This window comes from Caenorhabditis briggsae (genome assembly GCF_000004555.2).
Source record: "Caenorhabditis briggsae complete genome, chrI, whole genome shotgun sequence".
Classification (NCBI taxonomy): domain Eukaryota; kingdom Metazoa; phylum Nematoda; class Chromadorea; order Rhabditida; family Rhabditidae; genus Caenorhabditis; species Caenorhabditis briggsae.
Genome location: NC_013489.2, coordinates 15,301,774 through 15,320,156, shown reverse-complemented (window position 1 = coordinate 15,320,156; position 18,383 = coordinate 15,301,774). Strand labels below are relative to the sequence as shown.

The window sequence follows — 18,383 nt, the reverse complement described above, 5'->3', positions numbered from 1 at the left end:
TTGCAAATTAGGCTCCGCCCATTTTTCCTCCCAGATGGTTCTTCCCACTTTTTGTTTTCCTCCCAGTTGGTGTGCTCTCTATTTTTTAAACACCATAAAAATCGCTTCGAATCTAATGATCAAGTCCCGCGTACGAAATGATAACTGAGGAATGCAAACACAAAAATTACACTTTAAAATAATCTAGAAGTTTCCTCTTTCGTTCCAGTTTTCCATCTGATCTTCTCCGCCACGGTGCCGCCAGCATCACCTCGAACATCGAAGCACTATCCGCGAGTGGCATCTCAACACCTCGATCAATTGCGTCGGCAATCAAAAGATGTCCGCCTCTGCTGTTTGCCAGGGATCCACAGGAAATGCAACGATTGGCTCATGAAATCGGAGGGTTTTTCTCGAAAAAACAGGTAGGCATATTTATAATCTAGTCCATTGAAATAAGTATTTAAAAAAGCCAAAAATCGCAATGAAAAGGTTAATCCTCTTCTTGTAGTAGATACTACCACTCTGCACATATTAAAGGTTTCCTAATCTGGTCACATTTTTGTTTTATGGCAGAATTGTAAAAAGATAATCCTACTATTTAGGCAAGCCATCTTATCTCACGCTGTCCACAAATCCTGCTAAAACCGATCGAAGAAATTGAGGAGAAGTACGAGTACATATTTTATCAGGTAAGGCAAGATTATTTCTATGGCATAAGTGCCCATCTTTCTCATTTTTTTCAGATGGGTGTAGAATCAGAAGACGTTGCCGAGTGCATTGGATGGATTGATGAGTTGTCCCTGGATGATATGGTGGATCGACATAGATTCCTTCTGGCAACTGGAAAGTTCACCACTCCCGACCCGAAACGACCCCAAATTCGTCTGGAGAATCCGAAACTTCAAAGGATTCTGGATAGCAACGAAGAAGACTTTGCAGTCAACGTTGCTCGTGTCACCATGGAAGAGTGGGTAGTATACAAAGCTCTCCGTGTCAAGGAGACCATCAATGAGCAGAAGGTTTGAGTACTATTCTAGTAGCTAGTGAAAATACAAAAACCTATTCTTCAGGAACGAAAATTCGATCGAGTGAAGCCGTCAAAACGGAAGGCCTACGAGCGACGGCATAAAGAGAAACGAGAGCTCGCTGAGCACGTTTTTGATGTCTCCGCTGTTTGATAGACCCTATTGTTTTTTTTTCTAAAATTTGTTAGATCATATAGCTTGTTGATTTCTGTGTGTTTTTATAAAGTTATATTGGTTTTTCCTAAACTTCTTGTTCAATATATAGGTTTTATACCTAGTTTTACCGGTTTTTCGACATACCCTCGACTCCTAAATTTCCTGACATGCCATTTCTTTTTAAATCCAGATCGCAAAATGTACCATACGACTAACCTTTGAAATATCCTGTCTTGCAAAGTAAGTTTTTCAGAAAACGTTTTGCCTATTTAAACTACTTAACTTTTCAGAAATGTTCTCTTATCATAATAACGAAGACCAACGAAGCATAATATCTCATTTTAACGAATTCACATGGTTTGAGGAGCTGATGGTCCATCAACACCAGCAACAATACTTTGTGAGTTTCGGAACTTCCTTTTCTGAACTCCTATTCCATATTCACTATTCAGAATTTCCAAAAAAAAACTCCCAAAAAGAAAATTCTTCCTGCTCGTTCTCATTTTTTTCTCTTTTTTCTTTTCTCCCGTTTTTTCTCAATAAGAAACATTGTGTGTGTGAAAAAGTAGACTCCGCTTTTTCTCATTTTTCCCTGTCGTTCTACTCCTTTCTTTTTTTGCAAAAAATGAGAGTAAGAAGGCCTACGGGACGACTCCCTGTGAATAGGACCGTCCACATTTTATTGTGGAGACCTTAGCATCCCGTTCCAATCCCGTTTACATTAGTAATGGCTCGTCTAAAGTCGAAACCGTAATACGCCTACATCAAACTCTTCTGATGACTTTTTCGAATCCAAATACTTCCTGTCCTTTCTCGGAAAGAAAGCGAAAAAGAGAGATGAAAGGAACATAGAGCAAAAAATGGGGAGCCGCCCTGGCGCCAGAGAGGAGGGTACTGCGAAGCAGTTGCAAAAGGGAGTCGCGGCCACTCCGGGCGGCACGACGGAGAGGATGATGGTCTTCTTCATACATGCACACATATTCCGTTTTTCGTTTTCTGAAGGCGCCAGGCGCCTTGTTCCGTGTGGCGGCCGCAAGCATTTTTTGCACTCCCTGGGAGTGGAGGACCCCCGAGAGATTCTTTTTCGTTTTTCTCTGTTTCTAGACTCCCCTTATTGAAGAGCCTTCACGACGTCTTAATGGGCGGGACTATTGATGACGTGAGTCTTTGCGAGACTACCGTAGCCCATCTGGTGTCCAACTCGACGCTTTTATAACGTATTCTGGTGCAGTTGGAGGCCTCCCGTCCAAGTGTTTTATTAAACGGATATTGCTTCTACATACGGCAATTGACATGACCTATTGAGACTCTTCAGACAATTATTGATCCTCCATCTGTAATTTAAAAAAAGTTTTAATCTTTTTTCTTTCCAGTCAGATATGTGACAATTTAGACACTGTTTCTACTTTCAACCTCACATCAGGTAGCCAGGTGCTTTTGATTAAGATTCAAAAAGTATTCGCATTGTACTGAGGTTGCTAGAGAGACCCATAGTACCGAAATATATTTTTCCCATACCTATTATGCTTGTCTGAGAAAAAAAAGATTGAGACGCAGAGAAAAAGTGTCTGCGTCTCCTCCTTATGTGTGCTATTTAGGCTCTCCGCTTCGATATCGCTACCGTATTTAGTCTGCAAAAAATACTCTCTAACCTTTTTTTTCTCAGACAAGCATAATAGTCTGATCTTATTAGAAACTCTAGTGTCTGTAAGTTTCAGAAAATTTTCGCATGACTAGCCGGCTACCTAGTTATTATTTCTATATGAACACCTGAACTTCCGAAAATGTGAACTCCATAATTAGATTTCGAGAAGAATGCAAGTTTCCAGGCAAAAGAGAACTAAAGCAATCCCAATTTTGTCGAGAACCTGAACAATTTTCATTCACGAATTTTGCAGATAGAAACATCTCTCAATTGTTTTTTTCTGATATTTCTCAGTGCTTTCTTTTTCTTGATGTCCGTTTTTTGGTAGTTTTTTATGTGCGGTCGTGATATGGAAGCACATAAAAACGAGAAAGATTTTTTTCTAGGAAAGGGTTTCGAGTCAAAAGAATTCTTAACTTCTTCTGAAATGCATTTCACTCTCACTTCCAATCTATATCAATTTTTATTGGCTCTCAGTTCTTTTTTTCGTCCCCTCTCATACCGGCTGATAAGAAAACAGATGATAACAAATGGAAGTTTTTTTTGTGCCCACGAAAAAAAAACTTAACGAAACCTTTTTCTTTTTCTTCTTCTCGTTTGCTCTTGATTAGTGTATACCTAGCTTCTTTTTTAAAAAGAAAGTTCAGGTTTTTCGAGTTTTCGGCAAGCTACAGTATACCTCCTATGTTGGGCGTGACTTCCATTACTGCTGGCGTTATCACCCGAAGAAGCTTTAGAAAACAAATCTGAGGGGTAGCTGTCATATCATAAATATTCCTTTTGAATTGATAGTTTCTCAATACTCTGGTAACTGAAAAATGGGCGTGGTCATATTGATTGAGTCTAGCTATAGTTACACTTCGAAAAAAATCAAATTCCGGGATTCGACCTAAAATTTCGAAAACCCCTTTTCAAAATTTATTAAGGGAATGTCGCTAGTCCTTAGGGCTTCGCGCCCGCTTAGCTCAGCGGGTAGCAACACTGTGCCCCTGATATATTTCTCATGAGTTCAACTCCTCATGGGACTGTCTAGACATATTATCTAGAAAACTTTTTAGTTTTATTTCTAGCCTCTATTAAGAACTTATTTATTGCTTTCTTCTCACCCAAAAAAAGATGATGAAACGTGATGGATATCCACGTTTCCATGTCATGATACACGGTGTCGACTCGGACGGCTCGTCACCTATATACACTCGACAGCTATGATTGTTATTACTCTCGTCCGAAATCAATGCACGTTGCGGCCGAAAATCTACTCAAAATCGCATCGTCGGTCGCACAGCGAAAAAACAAATTGATGCATGCGCCTTTAAATACCATACCTCGGACGTTTTTTATTTTGATCCCTATTTGGCTGTTTTTTTTCTATTTTATAAGAAAAATAAATTAAAGATTTATAAGAATTACACAAAATTAGACAGAAACAAGCGAAAAAATGAGAGAAATTTGAGAAAATTCGATAAATGTTGAGGTACTGTATTAAAGGCGCGTGCAATCATTTTAAAAATACAGTAAGGTTCTCTCTGTGGAAGCTAAGCTCCGCCCACCGTTGTTTTCTCGGCCGCAACGTGCATTGATTTCGGACAAGAGTAATACCTCTGATATCTTTTTGAATACTCTTTTGCCTTTCAACAATCTTGACTCAAAATTTTCGCAGCACCATCATCATCCTACTGCTCCAATGATCATGCCGACGTCGAACCCATCCTCACCCCAACCGCCGACGTCTTCTGGAGCACCACCAGCCGAAAAGTCGAAACCGTCTCCACTCATTGACCATCGTTCGGTTCGGGAGGCATTGATGAGTCCTACATCGGCTCCTTCGATGGTGAAAAGAGAGTTTTCTCCTTCGGTAGGATTTGATGGTGAGTCGGCTACACGGGTTACTGTAGTTCATGTGCTACTAGGAATTGGTTTGACCCCCCCCCCCACAGAAGGAAAAGGAATAAAGACAAACGAGGAAAAAGTGTATATGTTGGTCTCCTTCTGCCTCCCTAGATTTTAAAATATACAAAGAGAAGAGAAGAAGCGCAGAATACAGCAAAAAAAAAGAACGGGAGAAAAAAAGAGTGTTGGTCTCTTCCCATTCCTCTTCCCCTATTGGATTCCTTCTTCTTCTACTGCTTGTCCTCTCCTCCCTCTGCAGCGTCCGTGGGGGGCCGTGTGTTCCATTCAGGCCTTGTTCTCTGCGTCTCTCCAGCGCCAAGAATCCTTCTTTATTCCACAGCGCCCCCCACGACGATTCTTGCGCGCGCGCGCGGCGGCCCCTTTCCTCCCGCGTTCTGCGCCCGAGCGTCCCTGTTTTTTCTATGCCGCAGTGGTTTTTGCCATTTAAAAAAAGGGATAGAGATTTTTTATCTCTGATTTACGTGAGAAACTTCAGGTGTGTAGTGACGTGTGTGGGTCTACAGTAGCCGTAATATATGATATCAGTCGCCTGTGCAGCTTGCGCCCCTCATAGCTCAGCTGGTAGCGACACGGCACCTGCAACTGAAGGACCCACAACTTCAACTCCTCGAGGGGTTGTATGAACGAAATTTCGAAGGAACTGTTTTTTCATGTCCCTGTCTCTCTGTGATTGAATTCAAATTGATATTGTAGGATCACTGTAGATTCTCGAATTTCTAACATACAGACTTGAAAGTTCAGTTTTTTTGTTGAAAAAACCCCAGGCCTTGAAAGATCTGAAAAAAAAACCTACCCCCGGACCGTTGCAAGTATGCCTATTGCCTTTTCTTGATTTTTTTTCACTTTTGTTTCAGCACCTTCCCCCCTCCCCTCATTCATTCTCATCAGAACAATAACCTCTATTCCCCCTTCCCATCTCGAAATTCACTTTTTCAGTCAGATCAGACGGTCTCTCGGCGCTCTCCGTCGTCGGCACCATGATGATGAAGCACGATGCTTCATCGGGTGGACCACCTGGATTCCCAGACTTTGACTACATGAACATGATTCAGCAGCAGCCACTTCATTTGGGTAAGGTTTTTCGCAAAAAATCCATTTCGAACCTTTTCTAGCTGCTATCGGTCGTCATTCATCTCATGGATCGGAGCGTCACTTGTCGACAGAGAGCGCTATGAATCAGGCTGCAGCTCCGATTCCAACTACGAAACGGTCGCGTTCTACACACGACGGACTTATGAAGTGTCAATTTTGCCCGAAGAAAGTGGATAGTGAGGCGGCGGTAAGATATCTGCAACTTTAGAAATTCCAAAGTTTTGAATTCCAGCTTGATCGGCATATGGCTGAGTGCCGGATGATTCGTCCGCATGAATGTGATGCGTGTCACAAACGGTTCAAGGCACGTGGTGGTCTCCAGCAGCACATGAGAATTCACAGTAAGGAGAAGGCGTACATCTGCCAGTTCTGTACGAAGAGCTTCACTCAGAAGAGCCATTTGGATCAGCATGAGCGGATTCATACAGGTAGCTGGATCTGGGATTCCTTTGCCTGATTGGAAATTTTTAGGGATCAAGCCATTCCTGTGTACGTTCTGTGGTCGTGCTTTCCGTCAAAGATCTCAACAAATCGGACACGAGGCCACGCATATCAACCACTTCAACTCGTCCTCCGCTCAACAGACACCATCTCAAGGAGGTCAAACAACTCCTTCTTCATCGTCTTCCACCTCTTCTGGTGGTTCTGAGAAGAGAGAAGGAAATGCGCAGAATGGACAAATGCTTCTCCATCCGTCTCCACCCACTCCGTCGCCAGAGCAACAGAACCATTTGAATATGGCTGCTGCTATGATGCAACAAATGCACCATCATGCTTCTCAGAACGATCTTTCCTCTCTTTTGGCTCTTAACCATGAATTCGTTCATCAGAATATGCACCAAAGCCAGGGAGGACACCATCAATTTGGTCAATCGGCTGCTGAAGCTACCGCCAACGGAATGAGAATGCTCAGTCACATTGCTTCCTAGGGCATACTCCAATGAACAACTACATATTTTAATCCACATTTTTATTGCATTTTCCTCTCTTCCAAGTTTTAATATGACTGCTGGCAGTCTCCTGAAATTTTCCAGCACACAGTACCCACTTTATTCTTTATTATTGCCCCCAAAGATCGCATCCCAATTACTACAAAAATCACATCGCTAGTCTAGTTTTCTTCTTTTCCCCATCAAATGTTTTTTTAAAATTTATTTATTGAATTTTCACGACCCCACGACTTTCTGTTCAGGTCCACTTGTAGTTTCTTCATCCGGTGACTCCCTTTTCTCTCTCGGTTTAGCATAGTTTCTTTTTTAATCTTCTGCTACTTCCCCGTGCCAATTTAGTCTCTTCTACCGTCACCGGTCCCACCAAATCCAAGTTTCAATTTTTTTCAAGGAATTTTTTTTCAGAAAAAAACTCCTTTGTTTTCTCATTTCGTTTTCTGCGTTTAACGCAATAAAAACACAATTTTACAATGAAAAATAAATACATCAAATCGAAAGTGTTATGGCTCTTCAGGTTCAGGCCCAGAAAAAAAGAAAGCTACAGTAACCGACAAATCACAGAAAAAACGAGAAGAAAGTTATGCATCACGAGTTATTTTGATTGGAATAATGAAGGGGGAAAACACCAAAAATAAATATTTTTTTCAAATAATCGATGAAAATGAATTTAAGAATGGGAGATAATCATCCAGCTGACGACGAAATAGAAGAGGAAAACTGGGTAAATGACGAGAAGACGCTTCTTATCGGGTTGGCATCCAGCAAGAAATCCCATCGACGCTAAAAATAAAAATTTTCGTTTCTAAACCGTTTTAAAGAATTACCATAAGTGGACCAAACAAATCCAACGGAAGTGATGAGCAATCGGAGAGGGAAAGCGATACCATGAAGAAATATGGAGCAGAGAACTGCGGAGACGAATGGAGGAAGAAGACAATAGCCAATGACGCACAATGATTGGAAAAAAGAACTGAACAGTATACTTTTTTAGAGTTTTGTTTATAATAAAATTACATGTTTCCTCCTAGAAGCTTGATATTCGCAGTTACAATGACTGATCCAAAAAATGTGATTGTAAAGACTTGAGTGAATTGAGGAGCTGATTCAGTACCTCCGTTGTGTTGGAGAAGTCTGTAAATTGATTAGAAATATGTCGAAGAGGTTTTTTTCTAACTTACAAGGCCAAACCGACACAAATGAAAAGGGGTCCCCAGAGATCCCAATCACGAAGGAGCTGTTGTTTGTCTCCATGTGGCAAGATGACGTGACTGAATTTTGCGCCGACAGTGATAACATCTCGCTTCTGAGATCATGAAATTTTTTAGAAATTAGCATTTGATCGAATTCTTACTACAGTATCCCAGACGGGCTCTTCCAGCGTGTCAAACTCAGTATCCAGATCAACTTCTTGCATTGGACCTCTTCTAGCTGAAGAGCTCTTCGGAGCACTCATTCCAGCGATGTTTCCGCTCAAATTGGCTGCTTCCCCGGCAACCATTTCTCGTTCCAGCTGTAAAAAAACTAAAATTGAAATCTAGTCTCTAGCAAGACAACTTTTTCATTGGTATCGATCTTTTGCGATGAATTTGTAGCGAAAACTTGTAATTTAGACTCAGAGGCGCCCATTCCAGAATTTTTTCAAGAAATGAACGGGCGATTCACGAGTTTTTTCATATATTTTTGTCCTATTATTTCACGCTGACTCACCATATCAATGTCGACAGACGCGTTGCCGAAGGAATTCATGTCTTCCGGTGGTTTCTGATGGATTTCGGGAAACGAAATAATCTTGAAGCCGTCTGACACTGAAATTATGAAAATTAGGAAAGGTTTTTAGGGAAACAAGCAAAGAACGAGATGCTTATTGATTTCATGTTGGCAAACGTGGAAACAAAAACGACAACGACACTCCGATATTCCGACTGAGAAGAAGCCGCTGAGTTGAACTATAAAATTGATAATATAATAAATGTTATTGAATACCACTCTGAATACGGAAGAAGCTAAATAAAAAAATCAAAAAACCATCTTAAAACTTCTCAGCTCATTAACTTATCAGTTAATGAATTTCAAAATATTTCAATTCTTTTAGATTGCTTTAATTGGGCTAAAAATTTGAAGCTTTTAAAAATTGTTAGCCAAATAAGAATTGATATTCAAAATATTGCGAAAGCCAAAAAAAATGGTTTGTCAAAAAAGCCAGTACGACACTCCGCAATTCCGCTGAAGCCAATGCGCGCGAATACGATGCGTTCGAAAATTTTTATGAAACAGCTTCCTTTTTTTTAGAATTTTTTTTGCAGACACTTAAGATGATGTTCATAGGTGGAAACAACCGGCATGTTCGCACCAAAATTGCAAGTAATAGACAAAGTATCAAGGTATTAGAGAATTCATTAGGTTTTGTTTCAGTTCAGATTGAAATTTTTTTCAGAATGGCCCATCCAGCGATATCGAGATTCCTGGTTATCTTCAGTTATATCAAGCTCCACCAGGAGATGACATTTCACTAACGGAATTTGACGAAATTGCTATGGAAAGACTGAAATTATTGAAGACATTTGAAAATTGCAAAGACAACCATTCCATTCATAGTGAAGAGTTCAAAGCCAAGCTGAAAAAAGCATGTGAAAGTATCAAACTGATTGGTATGCTAGAAAAGTGTAGTATTCTTAAAAACAATCAGTTTTCAGTATTTCCCGAGCAGAAACCATTCAATACAGAGGAGGCTGATGAGCTTTGGCGTCGTGACAACATCGGACACTTCATTCTTCGTCTAGCATTTTGTCGAACCCCTGAAAATCAGAAATGGTTCACTCAAATCGAAGGAGAACTGTTCCGGTTCCGTATGCGACAAGAGCGTGAAGTCGTCGTCGATGCATCTCTATCCAAAGTAAATATTGATATTCATCGTTTGACTGATGAGGAGAAAAAACCAATGGCTGTTGATCTGGAGAACGCGTGTCAAGTTTATTCACTTGATATGCCTAAAAAGGTGTTCTACAGAGTCGATTTTCTGGATGCCATTGAGCTTGTTAGACGAGGATCGGTGCATCTGAAAAAAGGATTCGCCTATTTTCCATTCGATGATTTGGTTACCATTTTGGTGTCTAAAATGAAGAATACTATGATGGCAGCGATGGCAGTGAGTGGATGATGACTACGATAAACTTTTCAGCATAGTTTCATTTTAAAATAATTGCAGCGCGCCTTCAAACATCTGGCTTTGCTGGAAGAGGAGGGAAGACTTCTTCCACGTCTTGCTCGCCTCTCAAACAACGCCTACAGTGGTAAAGATTACAGTGGGGAGCAGGCGGATGGAGCAATTATTATCACTCGTCATATGATTGATAAACTCGTCGTCCGTTCATTTGCGCCATGTATGAAACAAATGCACAAACATCTTCGACTCAATCACCATTTGAAATATGGAGCCAGAAGACAGTACGGACTGTTTTTGAAAGGAATCGGCCTCTCGTTGGATGAGGCGATCGCAATGATGCGTGATGAATTCACCAAGAAAATCACATCGGATAAGTTTGATAAAGAATACGCCTACAATATTCGATATATGTACGGAAAGGAAGGACGTCGAGTACCACAAAAAGCGTTAAGTTGTGCCACGATTATTCTGAATAATCCACCATCCGCAGTTGATTGTCATGGATGTCCTTTCCGGCACTCGGAGAAACAAGTTCTCAAACAGAAGTTGTCCAGTGAAAGTGTTCTCAAAAAGGAACAAGTCGACCGGGTACTACTACTTCTTTTTTAAATTTTATTCTTTGGGTATTTTAACCGAAATTAAAAATAAAAACAAATTTTTGGCAATTTCTCAATATTCAGATCTCCGAACTCGCCGAGCTGAACCAATATGATAAAGCTTGCACCCGCTTTTTTGAGTTCACACACCATCTGGAAGAAGGAGAGCTTGGTCAACTCATCACCCATCCCAACCAATTTTACGAAGAATCACAAAAGATCATCGGTGAAAGAATCGCTGCTAAACGTGCTCAATCTCAGACAGAGACGAAAGAGGAGCCAATGGATACTCAATAAATTTCTTTTATCTCCTTTTAACAATTTTTTCCTCATTTCTTGACTTTTTTCAATTTACCAGCGATAAACTTGTATCATGCTTTTATTCTCTCATTACTAAAGAAGTTTCCAATTGGCAGTATCCTATTTGATTTCTTTGTTCATATCTAATTTCAGATTTCACGGCCATAGAAATCTTTTGGACACTAAAGGAACTCATACCATGTATAACTGCGAATTCTAGCTTCTGACAAGGACTAGCGGTTGGGTTAGAAGCTAGAATTAGGGCACATAATTCGGAGGGTACAACAATTCGGGGGTACGACGGGGTACAAAGTGATTTAGGGCACAAAATTCACAATTCGGTAGTACAAAACTAAACCCTTTTCAAGTATTTTGTACCCCCGAATTGAAGATTTTGTACCCCAATGACCCCTAAATTTTTGTATCCTCCGAATTATTTGCCTATGTAGAATTAGCTGTTCAGTCATGAAATGAGTTCCCATACTTGTCCATCTCGTAATTCTGGAACATTCAAACACCTTATTAAGACTTCAAAATTAATAGTCTCAGATAAAATCAGGCACAGAAGTCCTGATTCCATATTCCTTCGCGTGTTCGCAAGTTCACCTCTCTTCCTTTCTTCCTTTCGGTTCAAAGCCCTGATGTTGTTTTCTCCCCACTTTCTAAATACTAGTATTCATACTGTTTCTACATGTGAGACGCAGAGAATATCTTTTCTCTTCTCTTGCTCACCCACTTCTCTGCGCACTCTCTCGCAGCCACTCTCGTCTTCTGCGTCTTCATAACTTCTTTTCTATTCTGCTTTCAATTCCTCATTTTCTCTACCACCACCTATCAGAAATAATGAGATTTTGCCACGTTTCCTTCGATTTTCAGGCATTTCTGAGTGCGGCATTGACTTTCTCCATGTCGAATTTGGTTTTGCCTCAACCCAATAGAAACTCTTGAAAATTCGTGATCCTGGTTTAGTGGATCCTAAGGCAGATTACTGTAAAGTTTTCGAGCTTTTTTTATTTTCGGTGGAATTTGCTGAAAGGATGTAATGCTACCTGTTCTAGATTTCTTTTTACAGTTATATAGAAAAAACCACAAATGTCGATTTCTTTGTTGTTGCAGAGTGGGTCATATGAAGCAATGGAGGCTGTTTTTTATTCTTGAAATCCGAAGCTTTCTACTATTATCTAGTAGCCACCTCCTAATGACCTCTTACTGTGAATGTTCTCTGATTAAATTTACTTTTGACCCTTATTCTGGGTATCATGCATTTGTGAAAATTATTCGAAGAAACGAAAATCGGGTGTGTTCACTCGATCTTCATGTCCGGATTCCGGATTCCGTGTTTTTTTTCATTTCGAGTTCCGTATTTCGTGAACTATTTTTTTTGCGGATTCCGAGAAAATTATAGGTATTTCCATTCATTTGAACGGCTATCCCATATTTGAACTAACCTGTATACAACTGTTAACAACTGAACTGTCCTAGTATATCTAACTACCCGGAATAATTAAACAATTAAAACATTTTGCACTTTTCATAAGTGCCAATCTAATTCATTTCCAAATATTGAGGGTGTTTGCTTTTGTCCCCTTTTTCAAACTCCACTTCCCGATATACTCACATCTCTTGGACGTTGTTTCTTCAGAAAGATGCGGTCAAAAAGGTCAGACTCCACCTCCGGTACCAGCTCTTCATCTAAAGCCGCAGACATTCCAACTCTCGATGCTGAACCAGACGAACCTGATGCACTAATGGAAGAGGAAATGAACCGTACACCAGAAGAAAATAAGAATCCATCGTGCCGACAAACGGTCCGAGTTGTCGTTGAAAAGGATGGATCATTCAGTCCACCACCTGCACTCTCACCGGCATATTCGGTTCAAGGAGAGGATATGGAGCAGGATAAAAATGAAGAAGACAAAATAGGCAAGGAAATCAAGGAAGAAGTTGTTGATGACCATGAGATGGACGACGAGGAGAAGACACCGAAAAAAGATGAAAAGAAATCACTAGAGGAAAAAAAACCAAAAATGAAGTATAAGGTAAGTGAGCAATACAGAATTCAAAGGAGGATTCGTTCTTTTCCAGAAACGAGCTGAAAAAGACAAAGATGCAGTTCCATTCATTGATCCAAACGCGCCAAAACGCAATCGTTCTGCCTATGTTCTTTTCATAGTCCATCGTCGAGCCTCTTACTCGAAAGCCACGATGTCACAACGAGATATTAATATCTCATTAGCAGCTGATTGGCAGAAGTTGTCAGCTGATGAACGAGTTCCCTTTCATCAAAAAGCGGAAGAAGAGAAGAAAAAATATATAGAATTGATGGAAGAGTATAAGAAGACTGATCTGCACAAAGAGTTTCAAAGTAAGGGCATATAGTAACAAAACTAAAAAGTACTTAAAACTTCCAGCAAAGCGCTCGAAATACCGCAGAATACAACAGGCATCGGCGAACAACCGTAAACGAAAACACGGAGACGACTCGGATGATGACGGAAACGAGCCAGGAGTTCAGATGTCGTTCCCGAAGCCGACTGCCTTTTGTCCACTATTGAACAAAGAGGATTCCAGTTCATCTGCGCTACAGTATACCGGACCAATCTTCACTCCAGAATTTATGAGCTACAATAAAAGTCGCGACTCATATCGTCGTCAGTTGGCAGTGGAGAGATCGAATTTGGAGCATGAGTTGGACGCGTTATACGATTATGATATTGATGTACGCATTCAGAAGCGTAAGTTTCAATGAAATGGGAGGGCGTGAGAAAAACATATATTTTCAGAAGAAGATCGAATTAAAAGTTTGGATGATAAGATTGAGGAAACGATGAAAAAGGTGAAAGCGATGTTTGATGGAGTTTCTGGTGTGAAAGGTGAATAAAGCTCATATGATGAGCAATGCGTACTGTACTTGACAGAAGTATGTTTGTTTCTTCAATGATAAACATCAAAAGGGCTCTGAAAAAATTTGGTTTCAGCTGACATTTCGATAAAAACTTTATAAAAAGGTAATTTACTAGACTGAAAGAATTGATGAGCAATCGTAACCCAGTTATATAAAGCTCCCAATTTTTATGAAAGTAACCATTGGATAAAGTAAAATGTCATATATATTATTTCTAGTTTAGCTTTACATTTTTCAGATACATTCACCTCGATCGATTCTCTTTCCGAGTGGCTCACATCTCTCAGTCGTTTGGGTGCTAACAATCCTACCAAGAAAGCTGTCAAAGAAGCAATCCACAAAAATGGGAAAGCGATTGTGGCTTTGAGAAAATGAACAAGCTTATCATTTTACATGTGCCAAACATTACGGCTAGATTTACTTTCCTTTTTATACATCCATTATTTTCAATTTCGTTTTCAGAAAATCCAATCGAGCATCCGTACGGTTAGGTTTCTCTACTTCTTAACTCTGTTTTTCATTTCTTCGAGTCTTTCCCCCATTATTCCTTATTACACTAGTTTCCAAGTCTTCGTTCCCTTTTCCTATCTTGGTCATTTTAGTTGAAATATTTTCTATGTTTTAACAGTGTTCCCATTGTCAGTTAAATAAATTGATACAACCAAGGTGAATTTCACAGTAAAGCCAAACATTCGTTCTAATCCCGAAGGGAAAAGTTTTTATTTAATTTTTATAGACAAAAAATCTGTCCAGAACAAGGTAATGGCTGCCCAGAATAAGATAATGATGGGCACAATTTTCGAATGGAAATTTCAAGAAAATTACACAACCAAATTGCACTCTCAATATTCAGTTGCATTACTAGATTCATTTGAAGTATATTAAAATTAAAAAAGAAGCATTCCGAGTTTTTCCTAATCCACCCATAGCGTTGGAAGTCGTCGTTTTTATATCGTATATAACTTGGCTCATTGTACACCCTAGAAGCTGAAACTAGTCTCAAACATAATCATTTTCAGCCTTTTATCCATTTCCGTCGAAAAACCCGAGAAAATATCTCAACTCTGCAAAATCGTATTTTCTCTTGAAAACGCATCTCCTCTGTTTGCCTCTCCTCGGTTTCAAGGGAGAAAAGTGGGCGGAGTCTCATGACACACAAAGTATAGTGGCCGGCGCGAACCCGGGAAGTGTCGGCTGCTTCTGGGGAAACGCGCCGATGACTCTGTCTGTTGCGTTTATGAACTGTTCCGCAACGGGAAATAGAGGGAAATTGCTGCAAATGATAGTCTGACACTTTGAAATACGTAGAATCCAAAAATCCTTTTTTCAAGATGCGAAACATCCGAGAAAACCTGAAAATAAAATAACTGGTTCCAGAAATCTATTTTTCACTATCACTTTCTCTTTTGTTAAATAGTCTAACTCATTTTTTGTGTTAAGTACGCATTGTTTAAAAGCATAACGCATTTTTATTAATCAGAAACAAAAACAAAAAAGATGCCCGAGACAAAGAGGATTTTACAGTAATACAAAGAGAGAATGGAATGAAGGATTTTGTATTTTTACTGAAATAAAGAATATATACAAGATTCAGTTGACTTTAATATGCCTAGTGTCGTCGTGTATGGCAGTGGGAAATATGGAGGAACTCTTGCTGAGTCAGACGGATTTCCAGATCAGGAAAGACATTGAAGAAAAGGATTCCAACTCCATCGAGATTGCGAGACACTTGGGAATGAGCGATTTCACTGAAAATGTAGATATTGATGTTCACATTTTGGAATTCGATTGTTAGAGGACATTAAGTGTTCCGTTCGTCCTAAAAAGTAACTCCTAAAAGCATACCTTCCATTTTCCATTGTGCAGACACTGAACTTCCAAACACCATGACCGCATCCATTTTGGATTGGGGTGAACACTTGGGAAAATTCCGCAGAAGAAGGAGAAAAGTGAAGGACTCCTTGCTCACCAGTTGGAACATCAATGCGAACAAAAAACGCTTTGTTGGCATTTAGACTTGAGAAATTGATTTCAATCTGAAATTTTTAAAATTCAGGTTTAGATTCTGACCAGTCGGGATTCCTTTCTAACATTGAGAACATAAATTCGTATTTTCAAAGCTTAACCACTGACCTGGACCGCATCTGCGAGACATGTCTCCTGAAGTTCAGAGATTTTGTGTGACAAATTTGATGAATTCCGGCAAAGAGTTCCACGAAGACCATTGATAGAGTTGTGAGCGACAGCTTCGATCTGAATCTTTGTCAATGATGTGAACTTTTTGGAAAACAAAATCATTTGTGCTTTTTTATAGGAAGAGCTCCTCGGCCGCTATTAAAAAAATACCTTCGAATTGTATTCGCTATGGCAGGATGAGGATGCACCAAAGCATCCGGTATCGAAGTTTGTTGGGTTTGGCTTGGAGACAACGAACATTTTGAGTTTTCAACTGAAAATTGGGCTGCATCGTATTTTTCAGGTGAACCGGAATAGACATAAATAAGAATTATAGAAAGAACTAATGTCACAGTACAAAAAACATCAGGTCCAGAAGAAAGGGGAAAACGTTCACCATCCATGAGCCTTAAAAAAAAAAGAGAAAATGAGTTTCCTTGGTCGATGCGATTCTAGACAAACATTACGCCCGCCCTTCTTTCCTCTCACACCCTATTTCTCTCTCCCTCTATTCGTGATCTTCTTTTTCAAGGGAAGAGATACGAGTATATAAGAGAGACGCAGGTTGGTCCTCGCAGACATACCAGTTACACGTGGAATCGCATTTTTTGTTGATGTGTATACGTATGTTGAAATATGTGTATGCTGCTGCTGACCGCGATGAAAATAGTGGTTCATAGACCATAGCTCAGAATTATGGACACTTGAGTGAGGGCGGGGTGTGAGAAATGTTCTGGAAGCTACTCGAACCAAATGTTTTGCTCTACAACTCTTCTGAAACTAGAGTCTCAGGATTCTATGGTGTCTGGTGCATCAGAAATGGAAATGATGGTGGATGATGATGATGAAGATAAAAAAGATGCGCCAAAAGAACCAAGATTTTTTGACTCAGAGATTAGGTAAAGGAGTTGGGTCGAAAGCCTCTTAAACCCAGTAATTCAAAATATTGAGGTTTTGGAAATTTAGAAGGGGTGCTTAAGTAGCCCAACCTTCTCTCCTGGAGCGAGTTCATAAATAGGAATTATGGATTAAAATTCTTTTGCTAGTTTAACCCGTAAGATTGGAGCTTTGAAAAAATCCCAAAATTCAAATTTGTCCCTACCAGCTAACAAATGTTTAAAATCAATCAAAGGATACAATAAGAAAAAACATAGTTTTTTCGAAAAAGAAACAAATGTCTCCCAAAACATGTGCTCACTGTCATACTGTTCTCTGTTCAGGAGAATAATCATGCGTCCAACCAATCGGTCACTTGTTCTTATTTCCCATCTTTTGAAAAATGAGGGAAATCACTTGATTTGTGTTTAACTATGAGATAAAATGCATAAGGAAATGAAACAAGATTGAAGCTCTTTAGCTACAATAGCGGGTAGATAATAGGGGAAAAAAGAAAAAAAAAGAGTCGGAAGTAAACATGGCCGTCCGTCGTGTGCGTTTTCATGTGAAAAGCAGCAAACGAGGAACCCCCTCTCTCTCTTCTTTGTATGACGGGAGCTGAATATGTGAGCACATGTTTTTCTTTCCCGTTGAAAAACACGACCTGGGGTATTTCAGAGAACATCATTTGTCTGATTTTCGGATTTACAAGATCATCTAGTTATAGAAAACTTACAGTAAACTTTCTAATAGAGTACCACCCAACCGGTCAATTTTGAGCCCGTATATTGTGCTCGGTTTAAGCACACCCCTAACCATCACATATATCTCATTTTCAGTGCAAGACTTCTGAAAAGGGCCAATTCAAATAATTATCTTTTTATTCAAATAATTATCTTTTTATTATGCTTGTCTGAGAAAAAAAAGGTGAGACGCAGAGAAATAGTGTCTGCGTCTCCACTTAATATGTGCTATTTAGGCTCTCCGCTTCGAAATCGCTACCGTATTCAGACTGCAAAAAATACTCTCTAACCTTTTTTTCTCAGACAAGCATAATATCTGATGAAAAACTTCCAAAAAAAATCACTTTGAGACCCCGGAAATTCCGGGGAAAAAACTCCGGAGAAAAGTGGGCGGAGTCGGGGGCGGAGCCTAAATTGCAAGTGCGCTCCATTGAGTTGACTGAAAAAAAAACAGATAGATAGTGACAATTGGCAATTTTATATGGCAACTGGGAAAATAACTGTTTACTGAAAGCTTTCAAAACAGTCCATGAGAATTGCTCACTGTTATTGTCATATGGAAACAGAACCATTGAAAATTGAGATGTTAAAAAGTATGAAAAGAAGCAAATAGTAGAAGAAGAGACGATTGATAAGAAAAGTGTACAGTTGTTAAAATTCTCCAGAAATAGTACTATTATGCTTGTCTGAGAAAAAAAAGGTTAGAGAGTATTTTTTGCAGTCTGAATACGGTAGCGATATCGAAGCGGAGAGCCTAAATAGCACACATAAGGTGGAGACACAGACACTTTTTCTCTGCGTCTCAACCTTTTTTTTCTCAGACAAGGATAATAACCTGAAAATTTGAATGAGGTTTTAAAACGA

The 18,383-nt window shown here is 39.6% G+C and overlaps 6 protein-coding genes across 6 annotated transcripts in view; 4 read left to right on the top strand and 2 right to left on the bottom strand.

Moving 5' to 3' along the window:
• CBG08723 overlaps positions 1-1,160 on the top strand; it is a gene marked incomplete at both ends in the record, with an annotated part of 2,126 nt that extends 966 nt beyond the window's left edge. The window contains 4 exons of the mRNA XM_002640566.1: positions 209-404; positions 585-671; positions 726-1,001; positions 1,053-1,160. Coding sequence (XP_002640612.1) covers positions 209-404; positions 585-671; positions 726-1,001; positions 1,053-1,160 — 667 coding nt within the window. The remainder of the gene's footprint in view (positions 1-208; positions 405-584; positions 672-725; positions 1,002-1,052) is intronic.
• Positions 1,161-4,498: 3,338 nt separating this feature from the next.
• On the top strand, positions 4,499-6,740 carry CBG08722 (the record flags this gene model as incomplete). Its single annotated transcript, XM_002640565.1, has 5 exons — positions 4,499-4,676; positions 5,656-5,790; positions 5,832-5,998; positions 6,044-6,239; positions 6,283-6,740. 5 exons carry the CDS (start codon positions 4,499-4,501, stop codon positions 6,738-6,740), a joined length of 1,134 nt encoding a protein of 377 aa, XP_002640611.1.
• Positions 6,741-7,428: 688 nt separating this feature from the next.
• Positions 7,429-8,507, bottom strand: CBG08721 (the record flags this gene model as incomplete). Its single annotated transcript, XM_002640564.2, has 6 exons — positions 7,429-7,541; positions 7,586-7,731; positions 7,776-7,892; positions 7,940-8,064; positions 8,113-8,271; positions 8,469-8,507. 6 exons carry the CDS (start codon positions 8,505-8,507, stop codon positions 7,429-7,431), a joined length of 699 nt encoding a protein of 232 aa, XP_002640610.2.
• Positions 8,508-9,073: 566 nt separating this feature from the next.
• On the top strand, positions 9,074-10,817 carry Cbr-pri-2 (the record flags this gene model as incomplete). Its single annotated transcript, XM_045241619.1, has 4 exons — positions 9,074-9,142; positions 9,196-9,906; positions 9,967-10,512; positions 10,605-10,817. 4 exons carry the CDS (start codon positions 9,074-9,076, stop codon positions 10,815-10,817), a joined length of 1,539 nt encoding a protein of 512 aa, XP_045093835.1.
• A 1,649-nt stretch (positions 10,818-12,466) lies between these two features.
• Positions 12,467-14,100, top strand: Cbr-hmg-20 (the record flags this gene model as incomplete). The annotated part of the gene is made up of 5 exons (XM_045241618.1): positions 12,467-12,859; positions 12,906-13,185; positions 13,232-13,555; positions 13,604-13,693; positions 13,964-14,100. 5 exons carry the CDS (start codon positions 12,467-12,469, stop codon positions 14,098-14,100), a joined length of 1,224 nt encoding a protein of 407 aa, XP_045093834.1.
• Positions 14,101-15,334: 1,234 nt separating this feature from the next.
• Positions 15,335-16,161, bottom strand: CBG08718 (the record flags this gene model as incomplete). Its single annotated transcript, XM_045241617.1, has 4 exons — positions 15,335-15,473; positions 15,571-15,761; positions 15,859-15,978; positions 16,072-16,161. 4 exons carry the CDS (start codon positions 16,159-16,161, stop codon positions 15,335-15,337), a joined length of 540 nt encoding a protein of 179 aa, XP_045093833.1.
• Positions 16,162-18,383: the final 2,222 nt, after the last annotated feature.